General features: G+C 38.3%; 1 protein-coding gene across 2 annotated transcripts in view; it reads left to right on the top strand.

Moving 5' to 3' along the window:
- The window catches only part of GBE1 (1,4-alpha-glucan branching enzyme 1), a 150,894-nt gene that overhangs the window by 84,348 nt on the left and 46,057 nt on the right, over positions 1-20,489 (top strand). For both annotated transcript variants that reach the window (XM_081907874.1, XM_081907873.1), the window contains exons 8-12: positions 5,500-5,615; positions 5,776-5,903; positions 8,397-8,495; positions 10,840-10,950; positions 11,668-11,839. In XM_081907874.1, the coding sequence (XP_081764000.1) occupies positions 5,500-5,615; positions 5,776-5,903; positions 8,397-8,495; positions 10,840-10,950; positions 11,668-11,839 (626 nt within the window). The remainder of the gene's footprint in view (positions 1-5,499; positions 5,616-5,775; positions 5,904-8,396; positions 8,496-10,839; positions 10,951-11,667; positions 11,840-20,489) is intronic.

Here is a 20,489-nt window from a genome sequence, read left to right as displayed (position 1 = left end):
ACAGTAGGGCAGAAGCAAGGCAACAACACGGTCAGGGCTATGTAGATTATCTGGCAGAGCCAATCCAGCTCTCACCAGTTCCTCCATGCAGCTCTAACCATGTGTCACCCCTCCCTGTCCTGATATATGACAGTGATGCTGCTGCCAGGAGACTTTTGACACACAATACCCCCCCCCGGTGAGCCGCTCCTGTTTCCCAGTATAAGATGCTTGAAAGCATTTCGTCACCAGTATGTGAAATGGCTTCCATCCATGAGGGCTCTAGCATATAACTACTTGGTATAACAAACAAATCTCTAAGCCACTGTAACCACGTTGATTGGCAGACAGTGCATGTCAAACTGCTGTGCATGCAAACGTTGCTGAAATATCTTTGATATCAATTGGGTATTTTAATAGTGTACAAAGTAGTTGCTTTAAAGTTTCAGACAGGAATTTTAGTGGGTCCCTGATACTAATTTGAACTGTGTGTTTTGCAAATTTTAAGAAAGCACCTAAGAATAGTTCCAGACTTAGCAGCCCATATGTTGTTTCAGAATATAATGACTGACCCTAGTTAATCAGTAATATCCTTATTGATCTTCTTTTTCAACATGTCAACACTCTTTGTGAAATATAAGTAGCACCCAGATGTGCTATGGGCAAATGAATCTTATTGGGTGCTAATAGTTGTCTGTAGACAAAATATTTCATTTTTCCAGCAGGATATTTAAATAGGAATTATAGATGTTGCTCAGTAGGGGATTTGTTTTGTTTTATTGCTGCAAACACTTAGACAAGCACTTATATTTGTTAACAGTGTTTCAGTGCCTGAGCCAATATTGGCTGACTTGAGCTTCAAATGCTAAAGAATCTCTTATGGAAGGCAAACCTTTTGGCTAGGCTACTTTCTTATTCTGTTCACCTAGCTATGTATCTCCGAATCAATCTTAAATCATTATTAAGATATACCATCTTGCCAAGCTGTTCAAAAGACTGTCTCTCAAGTCAATAGATCTTTTTAACTTCCACTAAATGTATTTCATTTTTAATATCCACAAAAGAACAAAACCTTACTTGAAAAGCAGAACCCTTCATTTATATTTGAAGAATGCCTGAACCACAGTGTCTGAATCCAAATTAGTATCTGGAGATTTCCAATTTTAGGGAGGGGAGAATCTAATAAATCAAGAATCTAACATGGAATTAATGATTTTTGAAACGGCTTTGTTTTTCCTTTGACTGTATCTTGCATTTTGAAATAAGTTATTTCAAAGAAGTTATTTTAAATAAGTTATTTCAAGTAACATTTTGGATTCCAATTCACATATTTTAGGTTTACTAGGTTTTGCTGCTGCTACTTGTTTGGGGTGAGGGGAACAAAGTCAGTTGCAAGTATGTTCAAAGAATCCCATAGATCTTTTCCACATTTCTTTTTGCATGGAATGTTTTCATAGTTTAATTATTGAATAATGAAATAAATACAATCGAGACCCTTGTCAAGATAACTATTTCAAAGGAATTTCGAGCTTCTGAGTTTCAGTAAAGATTTTGAAAAATGACACAGTCCACAACAATTCACACTTTAAAGCTTTTTCTTTTTTTAAAAAAAAATCTAAACTAAACTATTATGGAGGTGATTTGTTGTACCACCCCATGTGCACTCCAGAATCCTTATTTATTTCTCATTCAGTTGAATGCTAGGCAATGCTTTGGATACAAAGCAGTTTACCTGGAGGACTACTGTTAACAATGATGTGGGAAGTAACCACATGGAATGGACCCAAAGTATAATGTCCTATCTATTACCACTTCAAAAGGATGTGATAAACCTGTGCAGGGGCAGCAAGTCTTCAACAATGTCAGAATGAGCATTGTTAAACTTAACAAATAGATGAATTTGTTCAATTAACATACCTTCTATCACTTTGTATATTAACGGTAGGTTTTTTGTTTGGTCTGGTTTGCAACGCCATGGTAAGCCAAACCATAGCTGGGACAAACACTCAAGCTCCTGGAGAGGAGATAGCTGCTGCTTGGCTCCTCCCTGACAATTTTTCTGCTTCCCTTTGGCACATGACACCAAGTCCTTAGCATCCCTTGACTTTAGTCTCTTCCCTGTTCTCCTGATATACCCCTGATTATTGTCCCACACCTCCAATTCTACTACCTTCAGCCGCTCTTACATACCTTCATGATCCCACCTCCCTCTTCCTGCCTCCTGTTTTCCCCTTAAAATCCATCTTCTATGAACCTTTTCATTTCATTTCCTACTCTTCATCCCCACAAAGCTTAAGTACAAATAACTGCATGTGCTCAGATTCATCACTGGCTGCCATTGTCTCTTCCTCCCCTTGTCGTTCCCCTCCAATGCACTCTAAGTGCAATGCAATCTAAATTTAGATTGCAAGCTCCAGAGGGCACTTCTGATTATATTTCTGTGTAAAGCACCTTGTACGCTGCTGGTGCTATATAAATAGCAATAATAGTGAGCACTTTCTTCTTTTAATCACATACTACAACTGTGTGTTGCATCTTAAAAGCTTTTCCATTGCGTCCTTTAACATACAGTCCCTTGAGATTTCTGCTTCCCACTGGTCTCTGTGTATAAAGAAAAGTGGGTGGGAAGGAGTTAATATGTTCACTACCTCAGATTAGTATCCTTCTTTCTAATTCAACATTTCTTGCCCATGCTCTTACATAGGCTGGCTAAGATTCATTATGGTTTTCTCTAATTTACGTAATTTAACAATGAAATAATGGGAACGCATTGGACTTTTGCTTTCTCACAAAACTGAACAGATGCAGTACTGCGTTGGGAATAGCTGAGAGTTACTCTCAGGGTGAGGGGCTTGTGAAACTTTCAATAAAAAGCATGTTTGTTTGTTTGTTTGTTTGAAGACTATAAAATTAGTTCTCTCTCTTTTTCCTTGCACATGTACTTTATTATTCCTGCTTTGTTTATTTTGCTACACAAAGAAAATGTGTGTATTAGGATTTTTTAAAAGAAGAGGGCAGGACAAACAACTGTATTGTAAGCTGTAAAGGAACAGATTTGAGTGCCTGATATTACTACAGTGGTACCTCAGGTTAAGTACTTAATTCGTTCAGGAGGTCCGTTCTTAACCTGAAACTGTTCTTAACCTGAAGCACCAGTTTAGCTAATGGGGCTTGCCGCTGCACCGCCAGAGCAAGATTTCTGTTCTCATCCTGAAGCAAAGTTCTTAACCTGAAGCACTATTTCTTGGTTAGCGGAGTCTGTAACCTAAAGCGTATGTAACCTGAAGAGTATGTAACCTGAGGTACCACTGTACTGTAAAAGGGAGAATACTTTAAATATATGGCTATGGGTTTAATTTCTCATATGATGTGTCTGTACCCCTATCCATATAGGTGCTACCAAAAACCAACCAAAATTTAAAAAAACAAGTCTTACACCAAAACTAAAGTCTAAGCAGCAGCAGCATATAACGAGGGGAAATTATGTTTTATAGTAGAGGGGCAGTCATACTTTGCACGCCTGTGTTGTCTTAAAGTGAAGATATTTTAATTTATGATTATGATTTAACTGCATATCCATAAAACCCCAGCCACTGTTTCTACTTCATAAAAGTACAGTGGACACAATTGGGTTGCGAACGTGATCTGTGTGGGATGCATCTGCGCATGTGCAGGTTGCGATTCGGCACTTCTGCACATGCGCAAAGCGCAACTGCCGAAACCTGAAAAAACGCAACTTGAAGCGTCTGTAACCCGAGGTATACCTGTAGTGTGTTGAAGATATTTGGAGAAGTATAACTGCATGCTGGCAGATCAGCAGTGGTTTTGTCTGCCATTTTGTCCCTACTACCAACCCACCCTCTCCCAGCAGAGATTTCAGATATCTCTGACAACAGAATCCTTACTCTCTTGACCTTAATTATATTGCAAAATCATTCAGGGAGATAATTAATTACACAACTTTTAGAAGACATCTGAAGGCAGCCCTGTTTGGGGAGGTGTTAATGCTTGATTTTTTAATTATATTTTTAGATACAATGTAAGCTGCCCAGAGTAGCTGGAGAAACCCAGCTAGATGGGCAGGGTATTATTATTATTATTATTATTATTGATATGTTGCAACAGATTAGATATTTTTCTGTTTCAAATAGCCTTTTTCAGTATAGACTCAGTAATGGGGTAGGTACTCAAAATGTTTTAGGGTCTGCTTACTTAGTGCTTTGGGTTTTTTTTCTTATTAGTGTCTTTTACTGTTTTTCCAATTTGTAACTGTCTGGTTTACAATAGGTTGGTGAACTGCAGGGCCTAATTTGTGCACAGAGTTCCTGGGGACAGAAGCTGCCCTCTGTGCCAATGCTAGGGTTTGGTTAGCATTCATGTGATCGTTTTTTGTTTCAATAATGGCTTGAAAAGGGTCAACTGATACAGCTCAGTTGCAATAAATCAGTGAGGGTTTGCATTAAAAGTCTTGTGAAGGCAAACACTTGTTTATTGCAACATGTGTTGAATTTCTGTCAAAAGGTGTTTTCCTAAGTGACACCACTAGGCTTAGTTCTAGGTCAAGATTTTAAGTGGTCATCCTGGAACCCAAAACATTATCAAATTCAAATTCTGCAGAAGGTTGGAGATAGACCTAGGGTGCATTAGCACCCTAATTGAATTGACTGCTCATTACTTTCCAGTTAACAATGATTTTAAACTTAGAAACATAGGTGCCTGGAAAAGCACCATTTAATTAATCTTGTTTTGTTAACTTCTGTTGCAAATAGCAAGCTAGTTTGGTCTAAATTTTAAAATAAACCAATTGGCTCTTTGAATTGCAAACAAATATAGAATTTTTAAAAGTTTTACACATACATTAAAAAGGCTTTTCATTACTTTTGGTTTATTTTATAACTCTCAAGCATAGAAAAGACTTCAGAGTACAGTTGTACATTGGTTTTCAAACAGCCTAGTTCTCAAACGTTTTGGCTCCCGAATGATCGAAACTTAGAAGTGACTGTTCCGGTTTTCGAACGTTCTTCGGAAGCTGGACACAGCCAATCAGAATCCACACTTTGGTTTTCTAATGTTTTGGAAGTTGAATAGACTTCCAGAATGGATTCCATTCAACTGTAGTTCTTTTTGAAGTGAAGTAGTTCTGAAATCAGAGAAAGCACAAAGAGTACCATCCAGTGCATAGTTAAGAGCACCGTCAATTTATTTCAGTAGAGTTAATGCCCTTTATGTAGACCAAACTGTTCACAGTCGCTGACTAATTTGGGATGTTCCTGCTTTCATACCTTAACCTAACTAGAGATGATAAAAAGATAATTGATATTATGAAACATGAAGTCCACTAGAATGGATAATTGTTTAAATATCACCAAAAAATTCACACTGTAAAAATCAGGGAGAGAAGAAGAAAAATGAAAACAGTGTTCATATTTCACCATGAGAAATATTTAGCATAGAAACCATAGGATATCTAAGATAGATTGTACCCCTTAATATTTAGACTTTGTTGTTGTTTGTTTTCAGCTGGGAGGTCTTGAGGTTTCTTCTTTCCAACCTAAGATGGTGGATAGAAGAGTATGCCTTTGACGGCTTTCGATTTGATGGCATATCATCTATGCTGTATCACCATCATGGTATTGGTAAGTTTAATCTGCACACCAGTGATGTTCAAATTATCATGCAGTGGTGTAGCCATGCAATGATTTCAAATTTATTAATAGTTTCCTTTTGAAAATCTTGGGCTGAAGCCTACAGCTTTGACTTCCTGCTCTTGAGACTTTTATGATTTTGTCTTATTAGGCACAGCTTTTAGTGGAGATTACAATGAATACTTCGGGATGCACGTTGATGATGAAGCTTTAGCGTACCTAATGATGGCAAACCACATGATACATTTGTTGCATCCAGAATGTATAACGATAGCAGAGGTAATTCTTAGAATACATGTTGACATAATTAGTTTTAGCTGTTTTATTATTTGAAATACAGTTTAATTGAATCGATTACAGTTACATTAGCAGCCACATCTTTAAGCAAGTTTCAGCCGCTGTTAAGCTTCTTGTTTTGTATTTTTTTAAATCAATTGATTTGAATTGGAGATTTAAATACATGCTTAAATCTCTCTCATTTAAATAAAAGGAACATGAATTCACTCAGCTTGCGATGGAATGTACTGTTTGTTGATAGATGCCATTTAGTAAATTTTAATGTACCATTATTTCATTGTTCTATATATATATATATTATTGATTTTCATGAGAAAATAGCAATATAGAAACAAGTAAGTCTCCCCCCTCCCAACATATACCGATAGTAGTACAAGCAGTTGAAAAGCATTTGAGGATCAAAAGCAAACGAAGCTAGTGTCTAAATGGAGACGAAAGAATCATTTTACCAGTGCTCCACAGTCTCAGAAAGGTAGACAAAAGATGAAAACTTTTTATTTTAGGATGCTCACTAATTGCTAGTGATATATTTGGATAAACTAGTTCTATCATTTAGTCACAGGTACATTATTTCACAAATTAAATGTTAAATTCAGAAAGCACTGACATTTCTGAAGTACAGTATGATCATCCGAAATATTTTAAAACTCTTAGCCTGTTTAATAAGTGAGTTTCTTTATGATTTACAAATGTTTTATTCAAGGTGTTGAAAGCTTACAATTAGTATTGTCAAAGCAAATATGAACTAATATATGTATCACTGAAAATTCTAATCTGTGATAAATTAAGAGCCCTAAATGTTTGACCCACTTCAGATTTATCAAGAAGATTTTTTGGAAAGCTAAGGTCTGTATGCATGCTTTATGAACAAAACAACAAAATCAATGAGAAGATGCAAAGTGATATTATTTGCACAGTAAGATGATTAAACTCCAAAGCACTAACTTTGACTGAAAGGCCCGAACAAGTTATTTGCAGTTATTTTGATCAAAGAATTATGTCTAGAATCCTGCTAGCATTTAACATTGTGAAACTGTTTTACATGCAACTATTTTATATTCAACCTGGGAAAACAAAATTAAAGGGAATTACAAGCACACATAAATATTGGTATGTCAGCACTTAAATACTTCAGATGGGCAGTACCACCAGCTTCTTCATTCTAAAATGAAAAATGTATAATATTCTCTTACCATGTAAGCATGGGAAATAAGAATTTCATATTCCGCCAAAAGAAACCATTACACACAAACACACAAGTTCAACAACATCAAGTATTTAAAACAGAAACTCATGAAATGAAGCAATTATGGGATATATTAAACTTAAAATTGTCTTATTGATTTTGGGGTTCATTTCAAGTAAAATTAGCCCATCATCTAGTGAGCCACAATATGGTTATCAGTATTCCTACCAATGAAGCAAAGTAGAGCCTGTTTGCATTACCTGATTTAAGATTTTTTTTAACAAGATGTGCCTTCAATTTATTCTACTTAAATTGAAAACTACTTCAACTTCAATACATCATTTTTTCTGTCTAGTGGGAGCCTCTATACAAAATGTGGAATTGATCCACATGCTCATGGTGGAACGAAATTGGGAGGGAGGAACTATTGATATCATTCTAAATTACAAATGGCTAGCATGAATTTGAGCTTGCATGTAATGATAGTGGAATGACTGGCGCCACAGGAGAGGAGCACGCTTTCGTCTAGAGTAGGATCGATTTGTAGTCTTGTTCTGTAAGGACCTGTCTGATAAAATTAAGTAACAGAATTCTTTTTAATATTCTGAATATTCTCCACTGAAAATGGGTTCTTCCATTGCTTTCCCTACACACATAGGGGCGAGGAATGTGTTATAGAGGTGATGCATCTCTCACCGTTGCCCGTGATCAAATTCAGTTTCTGTTATGCCAGCATATAATTAATGGAATGTGTAAAAATGATATAATGTGAAAGAGAAAGTGAACAGGCAGTCGAATTGTGTCCTTTATTAATATTTCACATTGCATTTCAAGAACATCTAAGGACAGGCTTACACACATAAAATAATCCATTTCAGTTTCTCTCCCTACTCCCACTCCACATCTTGGTAGAACTAGTTGGATACTTTTATTTAATTTCCTGGTACCCTTCTCATGGAGATACTGGGTTGGTGCTATGCTGTTCTTAATAAGTAGGATTTAAAGTTTTACATGATTTACACAGTAGTTATACCACAACCCAATTCCTGAACTTTATGAAAAATGAACCATATATTTTTGAACTCCAGCTCCCATCAACCCAAGCCAGCATTGCCAGTGGTCATGAATTCTGAAAGTTAGGGTCCAGAAATATTTGGCAGGCCACAGGTTCTTGCTTTTGTAGTTCTTTTTCCAGCTCAACCCTCTTCCGGAAAGCTTTTTCAACTTTTGGTAAGGTTTTGCAGTTTGGACAATGATCTTTGATTTGTAACATTGCATTGTTTTTCAAGGAAGTGTCTGGAATGCCTGCCCTTTGCTGTCCAGTAACAGAAGGAGGAACTGGATTTGATTATCGATTGGCCATGGCAATTCCTGACAAATGGATTCAGGTCAGACTTTCTCTCTCACACACCCTCTCTCCCTTCCTCTCTCAGCTCTAGATCTGTTTCCTTTAACAAGATTAAATCTTTAGAGCATTTTCAGTGTCAGTTTAATCAGGGCTTCACATATCTTGTCTTGTCTTACTAAACTGCCATAATTTTTGGATAATCATTCAGTCCTCCCTTCCCACAAATCCTCTGTTCCTGCTAGGATAGCTAAGAGGGAGTGTTATCTCCTCTTGCTATATGTTTCACCAAAGTGGCATGCAACATGTTGCAGTAATGTTTGATACTATGACAATTATGGCCTTGGTTTTATGGATTGAATTCTGATACATTCTTACAGCAAACCTAACAAAATGAATATTTAAAAATATATCTGGATCTGTGTTGTGCACGTCAGTAGGACAAGGCTATGATGACACGTTAATTTTGTATTTATAAATATTGTGACTTAATTACAGTTAGACAAACTTCTGTTTAAAGCCTGCCAAATTCTGGTAATAAAATATAATAGTTTAAATATGTAACAGTCTCCCACCCCAAATAATGCCATGCTAAATAAATCCAAACTCTGCTATAGGTTCTTTTCTTAATAGAAAGAATGCTACTTAGCTGTTTTTAATACCACCCTTCCTCCTAAAGGAGCTCAAGGCATCTAACAACAAATCAATAAAAACCATGCAAATAATTTTGAAACATTTGCAAACAATCAAATATCCTCACAGCTAAATTTCAGGGTTGCTAAGCTGAATATCTCTCGGCAATTAAATCCCTAAGTGAATGGGACTGTTTTTAAATTACACCTATATGTTGATAACAATTATTACAACAGGCACACAAGAAGACTAATGTGAACTGAAAATATTAAGAGAAAAAAGTAACTAGTATGTGCATTAGACAGCTGCAAAAATAAAAGTTCAGCAGGATCACCTTTTTCTGCACTTTGAGAGACGTCCATTACTTCAACATATTTCACTCTTTCAGCCACCACCCCCCCCAAAAAAATAGTCCGGTAAAACAAATTTAACATTTTTGCAGTGTTTGACCCAGCTTCCCTGAAGACAAACCCTTTCTTAAGCTAATTGCTATGAACATGTTGGAATTGTGTGTCTGAGAAGCATCTTTCTTAGACTCTTCATGATCCATTTTTTCTCCAAAGCTATTGAACAGTGTAGGAAGGAAAGTGTGCAAAGTATGAGTCCTGGCAGTTCAGGCTTGTTCAGTAAGGTACTGTATCTTTTGGTTCCCTTTTATGTGAACAGTCCTGAATAAAACACTGTTACATGAATTAAACAAGTACAGTGGTACCTCGGGTTAAGTACTTAATTCGTTCCAGAGGTCTGTTCTTAACCTGAAACTGTTCTTAACCTGAAGCACCACTTTAGCTAATGGGGCCTCCCGCTGCTGCCGTGCCACCAGAGCATGATTTCTGTTCTCATCCTGAAGCAAAGTTCTTAACCCGAGGTACTATTTCTGGGTTAGCGGAGTCTGTAACCTGAAGTGTATGTAACCTGAAGCGTATGTAACCCGAGGTACCACTGTACTGCTAACAGCAAAAAACAGTTATACATCCTTGTTTTTTTATGTTTGCTTTATATACTTACCTACCTACCTGCATAGATTTGAAGGTGAATCGTCTTCCCAATAAAAATTTAGCCTAATAAAGATTTGTTTGTATACCTGGCACTCAATATTAAGCAGAAGAAAAAGATGGTATGCACATTTTTTTGTATTTTTGCACACAGGCAACTTTGTCACATAGATTAACAACATGAAAGTAAAGAATTCGCCTTTTCATTTTGACACGGTCTAATAGCAGATTAGCCTGTTTTGATATTAATTAATTTTTAACTTGCTCCAAGCATTTCCTATGCTGCATGCCAGACAGTAAAATACCCAGTGAAACACTACAGAAATAACTCTTCTTCTTTTAAGGTTCAGCAATCATCAGAGGCTTATGCAGTATTGCATAATAAGGAACAGGAAGGTTTAGCAGTGAAATTGCTACATTTAGTCAACCATTAAAATGATGGCAAGTAGCCCTCATTGTTTTACAGAAGTATAGAGAAAATCAATTTAAATAACACTGACATGCATAGTTAATAATCAGACGTTGGCAGCTGTTTTGGCAGAAAAGTAAAATATGGACTTTAAAATGCTACAGTATATTACGGAGTTGAAAGAAGAATACCATTTGGGACATCAAAAAGTAGACTTTTACCATTTCAGTTCTTCTGAAAGACTCAGAATACGAATGTTAGCTTGACAATTCAGAGGGGGAAGCGTGGAAAAAAGTGATACAGTGTAACAAACAACAGTAATTTTGAATGATTCCTTTTTAATTTTCCAGATAATTAAGGAGCTTAAGGATGAAGACTGGGATATGGGCAATATAGTGTTCACGCTAACAAATAGGAGATACGGAGAGAAATACATTGCATATGCAGAGAGTCATGACCAGGTACAAAGCTTGAGAGGAAAATTGAAATACTGAGATACTGTTCAAAGACCTAGGGAAAATTTTGAAGAAGGATAAAAAATATTGGTGAACACAGAAACACAGGCATGTCAGTGGGTGGGGAAGGGAGGGAGAGAAGGGGAAGGAGGCAGCAGCTTCTGCTGCTAGTACTACCATCCTCCATTCTGTGGCTGGGGCAAGCTGTAGAGGTGAGTGCAGATGTTGTGGCTGGGAGAAGGGGAAGGGAAGGGGTGGGATGCTGGTTGGGTGTGAAGAGCAGATGGGGCAAGGTAGAGGGAGAGGTTGAATAAGGGAAATGGATGTGCAAAGTTGGGCATCAATTAATTGTGGGCAGTGCAGGAGAGAGTGTGATAGAGAGAAAAGGGGGGAAGAGGTTCATGGTTCAAGCTTTTTTTCCTAGGAACAGGAAACAGCCACTGCTCTTCAGGGTTTTGTATACCATGAGAGTCCCTTCCCTAGTTATACATCCAGATCAAAGTAAGGAAGCTTTTCTGGCCAAAGGGCTTTATCTCTTCCATCCTTGGCAGGCCAAAATTGACAGGTGAGCAGAGCTCATTTGTTAGGAGCACAGTTGCTAATGTTTAACTGTGTTGGGCAGCACGTTACTTTGTTTGTACTAGAACATGTCTTTCATCTGTAGCTTAGGAACCAATGAAATGCAGAATATTTCTTTCCTCACCCCTTTATTTGTCAACGCAGGCTCTTGTTGGCGACAAGACCCTGGCATTTCGGCTGATGGATGCAGAGATGTATGAGAACATGAGTGTCATCTCACCTTTTACTCCAGTTATTGATCGAGGAATGCAGCTTCATAAAATGATTCGCCTCATAACTCATGCCATGGGAGGAGAGGGTTATCTCAACTTCATGGGTAAGTAACTCCGTGCATTTCAATTTGTGCCAAAAAAGAAAAGATGTTTTGTCGTGATATACAACTCAAGAGGTTGGATCCAGACTCATTGAAATCAAAAGGACAGGTTAGTGAAGAATAACTGCTTTCAATATGACTGGAGCATGATTGACTTTCAAGGGTGTATTTGTGTGATTTCACACTAAATAAAACTCTTGATATCAATGGGGCTCACTCCAAGCCAAGTGGCTGTAGGATTGCATTCTATGTCTGGGTTTAACCTTTTGTCTCTTTTGCCTTGTGGAAAAGTTATCCGTGGAAAGGTTTTATGCTGTAGTCTAATTTGTTGTTGATCAAGAAAGCTGATTTACTATTTTCTGTAGCTACTGCATGTAAGTTTCAGAGCACAGAGTTTTAGGCCTTGCTCTAGGTCAGCTAGAAGTCTATCCTTGCCCTGTTCAGGTAGGTTTTCCTTGTCTCATCTATGCAAGTTGTCAAGTGGCTTTATCACCCGCCATCATTTTCCTTCCTCAGTGCTGAGAACAATTTATGTATAAACACAGCCCAGCCACTGTTTCTTCAGGTGCTGAAAATCAGTAAGGGAGAGTCAGTTGTCCCCTAAATAATCACAAATCATTGCCCCAAAGATGCAATAAAATGACTTTTGGCCTCTTGCCTTTTAGTTCTTTCCCAGATCTCCCATCCCGTTGACTGGCCAACTGATGGTCATCCTTCCATAAGTGTCCAGGTTACTGTCAGCCTACATATATAATTTTGCACCCCAGTCTTAAATGGATTGGTCCCAAAATGCCTCTCCAGTCTATTGACTGCTCCATGCTACAGTGCAATTGCTTTCCAAGAACCTTACTCTGCTGCACTGGATGCCACTGTCCTCGCACCTTCTGCATTTCGTTTGTGGCTCCTGAGGCTAGCAAAGCATCTGCCATCTGTAATGATCTCTTGCTGTTGGAGCAATTTCAGAACTGCACCAATGGCCCTGCCCTCGCCCTGTACATACACCTCACCTTCCGGGATGTCCTGCCAGTGCTGTCCCCACCCACTCACTGCTCTTTAAGCTGCAAGAGGGGAGAAAGGAGTAGACCTATTTTCAGCATTGTTGTTGCTGCTGTGAATCTTCTTAAGTATGTTGAGGTGGTGTCTTGATTGTGGAAAAAGCACACAGATAGGCAGTCTTCCGTACTGAAATACAGTTTGTAGAATGCTGTAAATTATTTTAACAACAAATCATGCTGACATTATTTTGTCACTTTATCGCAAATACAATTGCAAATATGTTTACCATGTTTACAAGTAGATTTTTTTTATTGTGTTAAGAGCCAGGAGGCCTTGGTAAAGATGGGATTCTGTGGTCTTATTTTATCTGAGGAACTGTAAGAATATTCATATATTAATTACTTTGTGCTAGATCAGGCATAGGCAAACTCAGCCCTCCAGATGTTTTGGGACTACAACTCCCATCATCCCTAGTTAACAGGACCAGTGGTCAGGGATGATGGGAACTGTAGTCCCCAAACAGCTGGAGGGCCAAGTTTGCCTATGCCTGGGCTAGATCTTTTCTTTTATGCATGATTACCTTGATGAATAGCTTGGAGATTATATTTTTTGCAGTCATACTCTATTGGTACTTTTAGAACACTGACAAATAAGTGGTGAAATAATATCAAAGCAATATTGTTTGATAGTAAAATACATATGTTTTTCCCTTGCAGAAAAATAAAGATAATAAATTTATGTGCAGTTAGTCTGTAGTCAGAAATCAAAGTAATTCCCATTGCACTATAACTTAGCAAACTTGAAGAGGAGATGTTTGAGAGAAATGCCCTTATTTAGAAAGTTTGACTACGATAGGCATTACTTAAGTGTCATTGATTCATAATGTTATTTGTATGCCACTCTTACACACACACACACACACACACACACACACACACCATGCTTAAAGTGAAAACAGGAATGCGTTTCAAAATCCAAAAGTGGGAAAACAATTTCATAACGTAATAAAACAATGGTGCAGTACAAAAAACCACATACATTTCAGTACTATAAATATAACAAAATTACATTAATAACTTGCAGCATCCAGCAGCAAAAATAACAGGGGAGCTTGACAGATTCAACTTGGTCCGAAAAACAACCCGCCCATGATGTTTCTGGCAGTCCCTCTCCTGCAGCAGGTGTCTTCTCTTCATCATCTCTTTGTCATAGGATCCAAATAAAATCCCTTATCTCAACACATCTATAAATTAGGCTTTAAAGCAGTATTAAAGTAGTTATCATCCACCCACTGTTTGAATTTAATGTCCTGCTGTTCCTCCCTTCCTTCCCATTGCCCCCCTACCACCATCAGATAAGGCCAATTAATTTCTTTTAATGAATAAATGTATGTGTAAAAGAATTAATAATACTAATTACAAATGGGCTTCAATAATCATCCACACCTCCCCCCCCCCAAAAAAAAAGCCTTGGCGAAGAGAGACATCTTCAGCTGGTGTTGAAAGCCATGTAATGCAGATGTCTTTTAAATGATTTTAAAAATATTGTATATTTTCATTGTTGTTAACAATTCCATTGTTGGAATCTCATGATGAAGGCTGGGTAAGAAATCTATTAAAACTAATCTAAATCTACCTGTAAATCCAGTGGGTCACATACAAGTTTGCTTGTGTGGAGATAGGTAGAGAGAAGGAGAGAGGACAGGTAAGGGGTTCTTCCCACAACCCCATCATTGCAGTTTTTATAGTCAAGTGAAATCTACAGACCATGGATTATTAACCAGACAAACACAAAAATGGTCTTAGTGTTACAAGTGAACTGAGACAGCTTCACACTACAAGTTTTTGACTCTTCTTGTTACTTTAATTTCCCTGCTTGCAGCTATTCTTTTCACCTAGATAAGAAAAACAAAAATGTAAACAAAATCTTAATTAGTGGAGGAATATGCCAAATTCTCCTGACCCCTTGAATTTATGCCTACTCCTCCCCATTCCAACCCATGGCTGCGCATACGGGGATGTGGATCCTGGGGCATATAACACCGTCGTTCCCCATTGCCTTCATCTCCTTTGCCACCCCACACTTTACATGGTGATGCTGACAGTCAGGGCTGTCTTAAGCATATGTGGCTGGGGTGCAAAGATCTGCCTGGCACCCAGCCCCCGCAGTTGCCCAGTCCCAGGCGTGCAGGGCCGGCCGGCCACCTGCCTCAGCATCTTGCTGGTGCCTCCAAACTCGCAGCAAACCGATGGACGGGCTCTTCCCCGGACTCAACTCTCAGGCCCCGGAATCTTGGCCTGGTGCCCCTGAAAGCCCGGCACCCAGGTGCCCTACACCCCTAGCACCTATGGGTAAGACGGCCCTGTTGACATCAACTCCTCCCAGCTTACTCTGTTGATGATAGGCAGAATACTCTTCCTTCCATACTTTCCCCCTTTTCCCCACTGCTTTTGATTGTCCACTGACAGCACGACCCTCCCTCCCCTCCCTCCCTCGCCCTTAGAAGGGAGGAGAACCTAGCTAGGGGGGCAGGAGGTGGAAGGGCTGCCCAGGCACCATGGCTTCTCAAACAAGTTGGCTTCTCAAACAAATAACTGCTTGCGAAAGCAATTCCATGCGGTGACAGGAAGCCCTGAAGGTCTATCAATCTGCACAGGGTTAACTATGAATTTTAGCGAGGACTTCCACTTCTTAGGAAATAAACATACATATTAAGCCCAAAATAGATATGGCCAACCCTGTTGCGCTTCCCCTGCTGGAAGCTAGATCATTTTCCTTAGTTTTATTCAGAGAAATCTATTGACTTGTGATGGATTACTATTACATGTGCAGTGTTAAAATGGTATGATAAATGGTATACTTTGCAGGGTAACAGATCTGTAGGAAGAAATGTTTAGCAATAGGAGTCCTAATGAATAATTTCATTCTCTCCGTACCTTGCAATAGCAGAAAATGCGACGGATTCATGCTGAGACTCGTTTCTCATGAAATCAATAGATTTTTAGTCTTGGCACATTTAAAATAAAAGGGGGCTGGGATTTTGCTGTCTGAACAGGTTATTAAGGAGCTGCAAACCACACACACACACGCACATGTGCATCTGCACACAAACACAAAAATTATAGTATAGTATATAGCCTCCCCTACCATTTTCTGTGGCAAAAAGTAGTGAATTGAAACTTTGATTATAGATTTATAACGCTCACTAGAATTAATTTGTCAGTATAAATACCATAGTTGAAACTTTTGCTTATATATGGGAAAGCAAGAAGCCTGAAGGAACTCCTTACATCTTGAGCAGTTAGAGAAATTGAGTACACTGGTGATGTGTGTGTGTACTGCATTTATGCATGAAATGAAGGACTGGATGCATTGTTTAGAGAATGCACAAACCTAAAGGATCGGGGTTCATAAAGACAGAAATGGAAGGTGTTTATAAATAAATCACAGAAACTCTGTGTTACTAATTTAATTCAGGTTGCTCGTGATGATTTGGAAAGCCTGGGCCGCAATATATACAACAAAGGTTATCAAATGTGAGGGAATGTCTACAAAGGGCATGCTGCCAAAAATGCTAGCGATTTCAAATAAAAACAAGAGAAAGTTAAAGCTGACTTATGTCAAATATTATGAATAAATTGTTTCCTAGCTGCTTAATTCTTTTCACTGTGGGATGCATTGGGGGAAAAATGCATTTGTAGCTGCAGTGCTCAAGAGTGTTCTGCCAAGGTAGGAACCACACTTGGATGGGTTTAGTATTGCGTTCACACTTTATTGGTGTTTTTATTATTTCAGATTAAATTGCTCTAAAGAAGACTGCATCACTGAATAAGCTTAGAGGGGAAAAAGAATCACTTTAGAGATTTGTGCTCTATCTAAGCTATCTTAAAAAAATTAAATACACTTATTCTCAGAGTTTAAAAGTCCAACATGATGCAGAGTTGACTCAGGCATGTTAAATTTAATGCTTGAAGCATAATTTTAGTGGTAGCAAATATGTGTGCTTTATACTACCATCTGCATATTGTTAACTGTTCCGCAATACAGTAAAAATATTTAATCCACGTTGGCTGATAATGCAAACATATGCATATTTACTTGGAAGGGATTCCCACTCAGTTTTCTGGTAAGCCCAGTCAATTGTCTGCACGATTTGCAGCCCACTTTGAACAAAACCAGGACTACCATTAGGATATTTTGTTAAGTATAGGACAGTGTCCTCCATTACAGTTGCGATCGAAATTATTCAACCTCCATTGCAAATTAAGCTTATTATCAAAATTTACATACTTTCAGCTGTTTGCAATGAGCAAATCAAACAAAAGCAATTGAGATAGCTCAACACAACAGATGCTTCAAGTGGTTCCCTCAAATTTAGCTGAAAATGCAACTTATACTGGCTTCTGCAGGATGCTAGACTAGATAGACCATTGGCCTGATCCAGCAGGCTCTGCTTATCTTCTTATGAACTTAAAACATCTGATAAAGGTGATTTGACCCACAAAAAAGCTTGCTGATGTTGCAATCCGAAGAAATTGTTTTTGAATGCCAGGAAACTTTGGTCAGACTAATTCCTCCAAGCTTCTCCCGACAGCCTGCTTGCCTTCAATCTAATTTTCTGCCACTGAAAAACAGCATAGAGAGTCCTGGCATGATTTTGATATCCATCACAGTGTTGGGTTGGGCAAAAAGTTTTAAAACACTCCACACAGCTCAGTACTGTGTTGAGGATAAGAATTGCAACTCATCTCTTTGATCATTTGAAGAGTGGGGAAGGAACAATAGCCCTTTTACTCAGGGCATTGTATGGCCTGCATGTTCAGGCAAGCAATAATGTGGGCGGAGCCACACCTGCTGTCCATGTGACCAAAAGTGAATGCACCCCTTGAGCTGCGTTTCCCCCCATCCCTTTCCTTTCTCTTATCTGACAGCCCACAGACAATCTGCTCTGATTTCTGAGAATTCTCATTTTTTAATTCTGTATTTTAAACCAGTATTCATCGGTTTTAAATCCATCATGAATCAGTTCATAAAAGGGTGACCTTTTATTTTTAATTCTGTCAGAAAGAGAGTGACAGTTCTTCACACTTATATCATTACCTGTTCCTCCTCCAACCACCAAACCCTATAGCGTTTCCTTGAGGAAAGGTGTTTTTCCATATATAATAATAATAATAATAATAATAATAATAATAATAATATAATTTATTATTTATACCCCGCCCATCTGGATGGGTTTCCTCAGCCACTCTAGGCAGCTTCCAACAAAAAAATTTTTAAAAATTAAAACATTAGTCATTAAAAACTTCCTTAAACAGGGCTGCCTTCAGATGTCTTCTAAATGCCAGGTAGTTGTTTATTTCTTTGACATCTGATGGGAGGGTGTTCCACAGGTTGGAAGTGTGTTGGTGTGTGTGCATGCACTGTACATCTGTACATGCACTGTCTTATTTTTAGTCTCTAGCCACCTGCAAATGATGAATTTTTAACCTATTAGTCACAATACATGTGGTTGTTTTCCCCATTGATCTGTGTGCCATGATGCTAAAACCTTTGCCTTGGGTATTATGTGGTTGGGAACTTCTGCCCTTCGCTTCATTGACCCTCACCTGCCTTTTGATTCCTCATTGATCCATTTTGGAAAGATTGGAGGTCTTTTTATTCTGTTTAGGATTTTGCCATCTTCATATCATACCCAAAAACTTGTTGTTTACTCCAGAGCAAAGTTCTCTCTGGGATTTGGTTCTACCACTTCTGACTGCAGGTGGGGACTCAAGTGTTCAAATTTCAAGATGTAGAAAATTACTATGTAAGGAAAAGAAATAACCTAGAACCTTTCTTCCTTAAATGCTAGGTTTCTTCCTTTTTTCCTTTATATCGTATTTTTCTGGTATGAAAGAGCAATCAGGCATTTGAATTCCCATCTACAGTCTATGGGCTACATGCAGGCTTACCACCTCATTGAAAACTATGCCATAATTGCACTAAAATAATTTTTAAAACACCAGTTCCAATGCAGCTCTTCAGGAACACCCCACAATTTGTTTCCTTCTATAGTGTAAAGAACTCCAGTAGAAACTTGCCACATTGTCCTTATAAATTGTTCAGCATATGTAGGGTTGATAGTTGCTTTGTTCAGACTGTGCTCCACAAGGCGGACTGTATTTGCCATGTGGCAGAGTTATTTGTAGAAGGGAACACAGAGAAACTGCTGAAGTTGTTAACTAAATGTGTTCTCTTAGCTTTTTTTATCCCAGAAATTTCAACACAATTCTAGCAAGATTTTAAACCATGATATGGTCACTTAGCAAATGACAGTGGGCAGAAAGAAATATATGGTAGCTTTATATACTAACTTACTACCTAGTTAATCTTCTTCAATTTACCTTATTTACTGGTAGCTTTTTTTTGGTATGATATATATTTTGAACTCTTAAATGTTTGCTTTTCTCAACTGAGATTGTGATAATGGGAATCAGAGCCACCCAATAATTACTTCAGTAAGAAGCTGTATAAATTACTGGTCCCCCCCCCCTTTTAAACCATGAATAACTTATTTCTTGTGTTCTTAAAGATCTATACTGGCTTCTAATTTGTTTCCAGACAGAATTCAAAGCACTGGTTTGGCCTGTAAAATCCTAAATCATGTGGGTACCAAACATTTAACAGACATTTTGTTCTTAGGAATCTTCCTGTCTTCTGAGGCCCTTCTCATTTATCTTCTTAGTGCTACACTAAGTCCTGTTCTTCGATGACTTTAACAGATATAAGTCATATTTGATCAGGAGTTTTTTACTCCAGTAGTTTTACTCCAGTGTTCCTTTATTTTCTGTTTGTTGCCATTGTTGCTGCTGCTGCTTTATATAGCTTAATTGGCATATAGGGTGCCTACTAAGGTGGCATGATAGTCCATTGTTGAGGGAATCAATATGTTTTAATGCTGTAGAGGCTATTAATATAGGCCTGATTGTCATGATGACGCAAGACGGACAGTGGCTTACTGGAACCCACCTTGCTTACTGGAACCCACTGGTTTTTTTAGCTTAGTGTGGTATATCAGCTCAGCCAAGGTTTGGCTTAGCATGTGGTCCAAACCGGGCATCCTGGTTAGGCTCTCTCCTTATCCATGAGCTATAGTCAAGAAATGAGTTTTCATTTTAGGATGGAACACTTATGCACCTCAAACTGTGTGCGCGCTCTTCTACGCAGGCATCACTAGAATACTCCCATTTGGCACGAAAAGACCAGCACAAAGGGGCACCTCACTTTCTTCCCATGCTGGGAACTCCCTCTGTCAACCATACTAACCTATCAGTAGCTATACCAGCCCTGGATAGAGCTTGAAGGGAATGAAAGAGGAAGGCAGTGCCTATTAAATGTTTTCAGTTATCACCAGACTAGACTAGACCTATCCCTATAGTACTGTGCAACTAGGAACAGTGACATTCTGGAGTGTTGAACAGAGCTAAACACAAGGTAAGAGACTTGTTATTAAACTGAGGGAAGTTCTTCCTCTTCAGTTGTCTTGCAGAGGACACTGCTTTATGCAGTTTCAGCACTGTCTGTGTCTCTCTTCTTGATTTTTCCGATTCATATAGCTAGTTTTTCTCTTTTCTTAAGATAAATAAATAAATAACATCATTTTTTTCAGCCTGCG

The sequence above is a fragment of the Podarcis melisellensis genome (genome assembly GCF_964234715.1).
Source record: "Podarcis melisellensis genome assembly, chromosome: 4".
NCBI classification, from domain to species: domain Eukaryota; kingdom Metazoa; phylum Chordata; class Lepidosauria; order Squamata; family Lacertidae; genus Podarcis; species Podarcis melisellensis.
The sequence above is the reverse complement of the archived record's forward strand: the minus strand, read 5'-3'. Positions and strand labels throughout refer to the sequence as shown.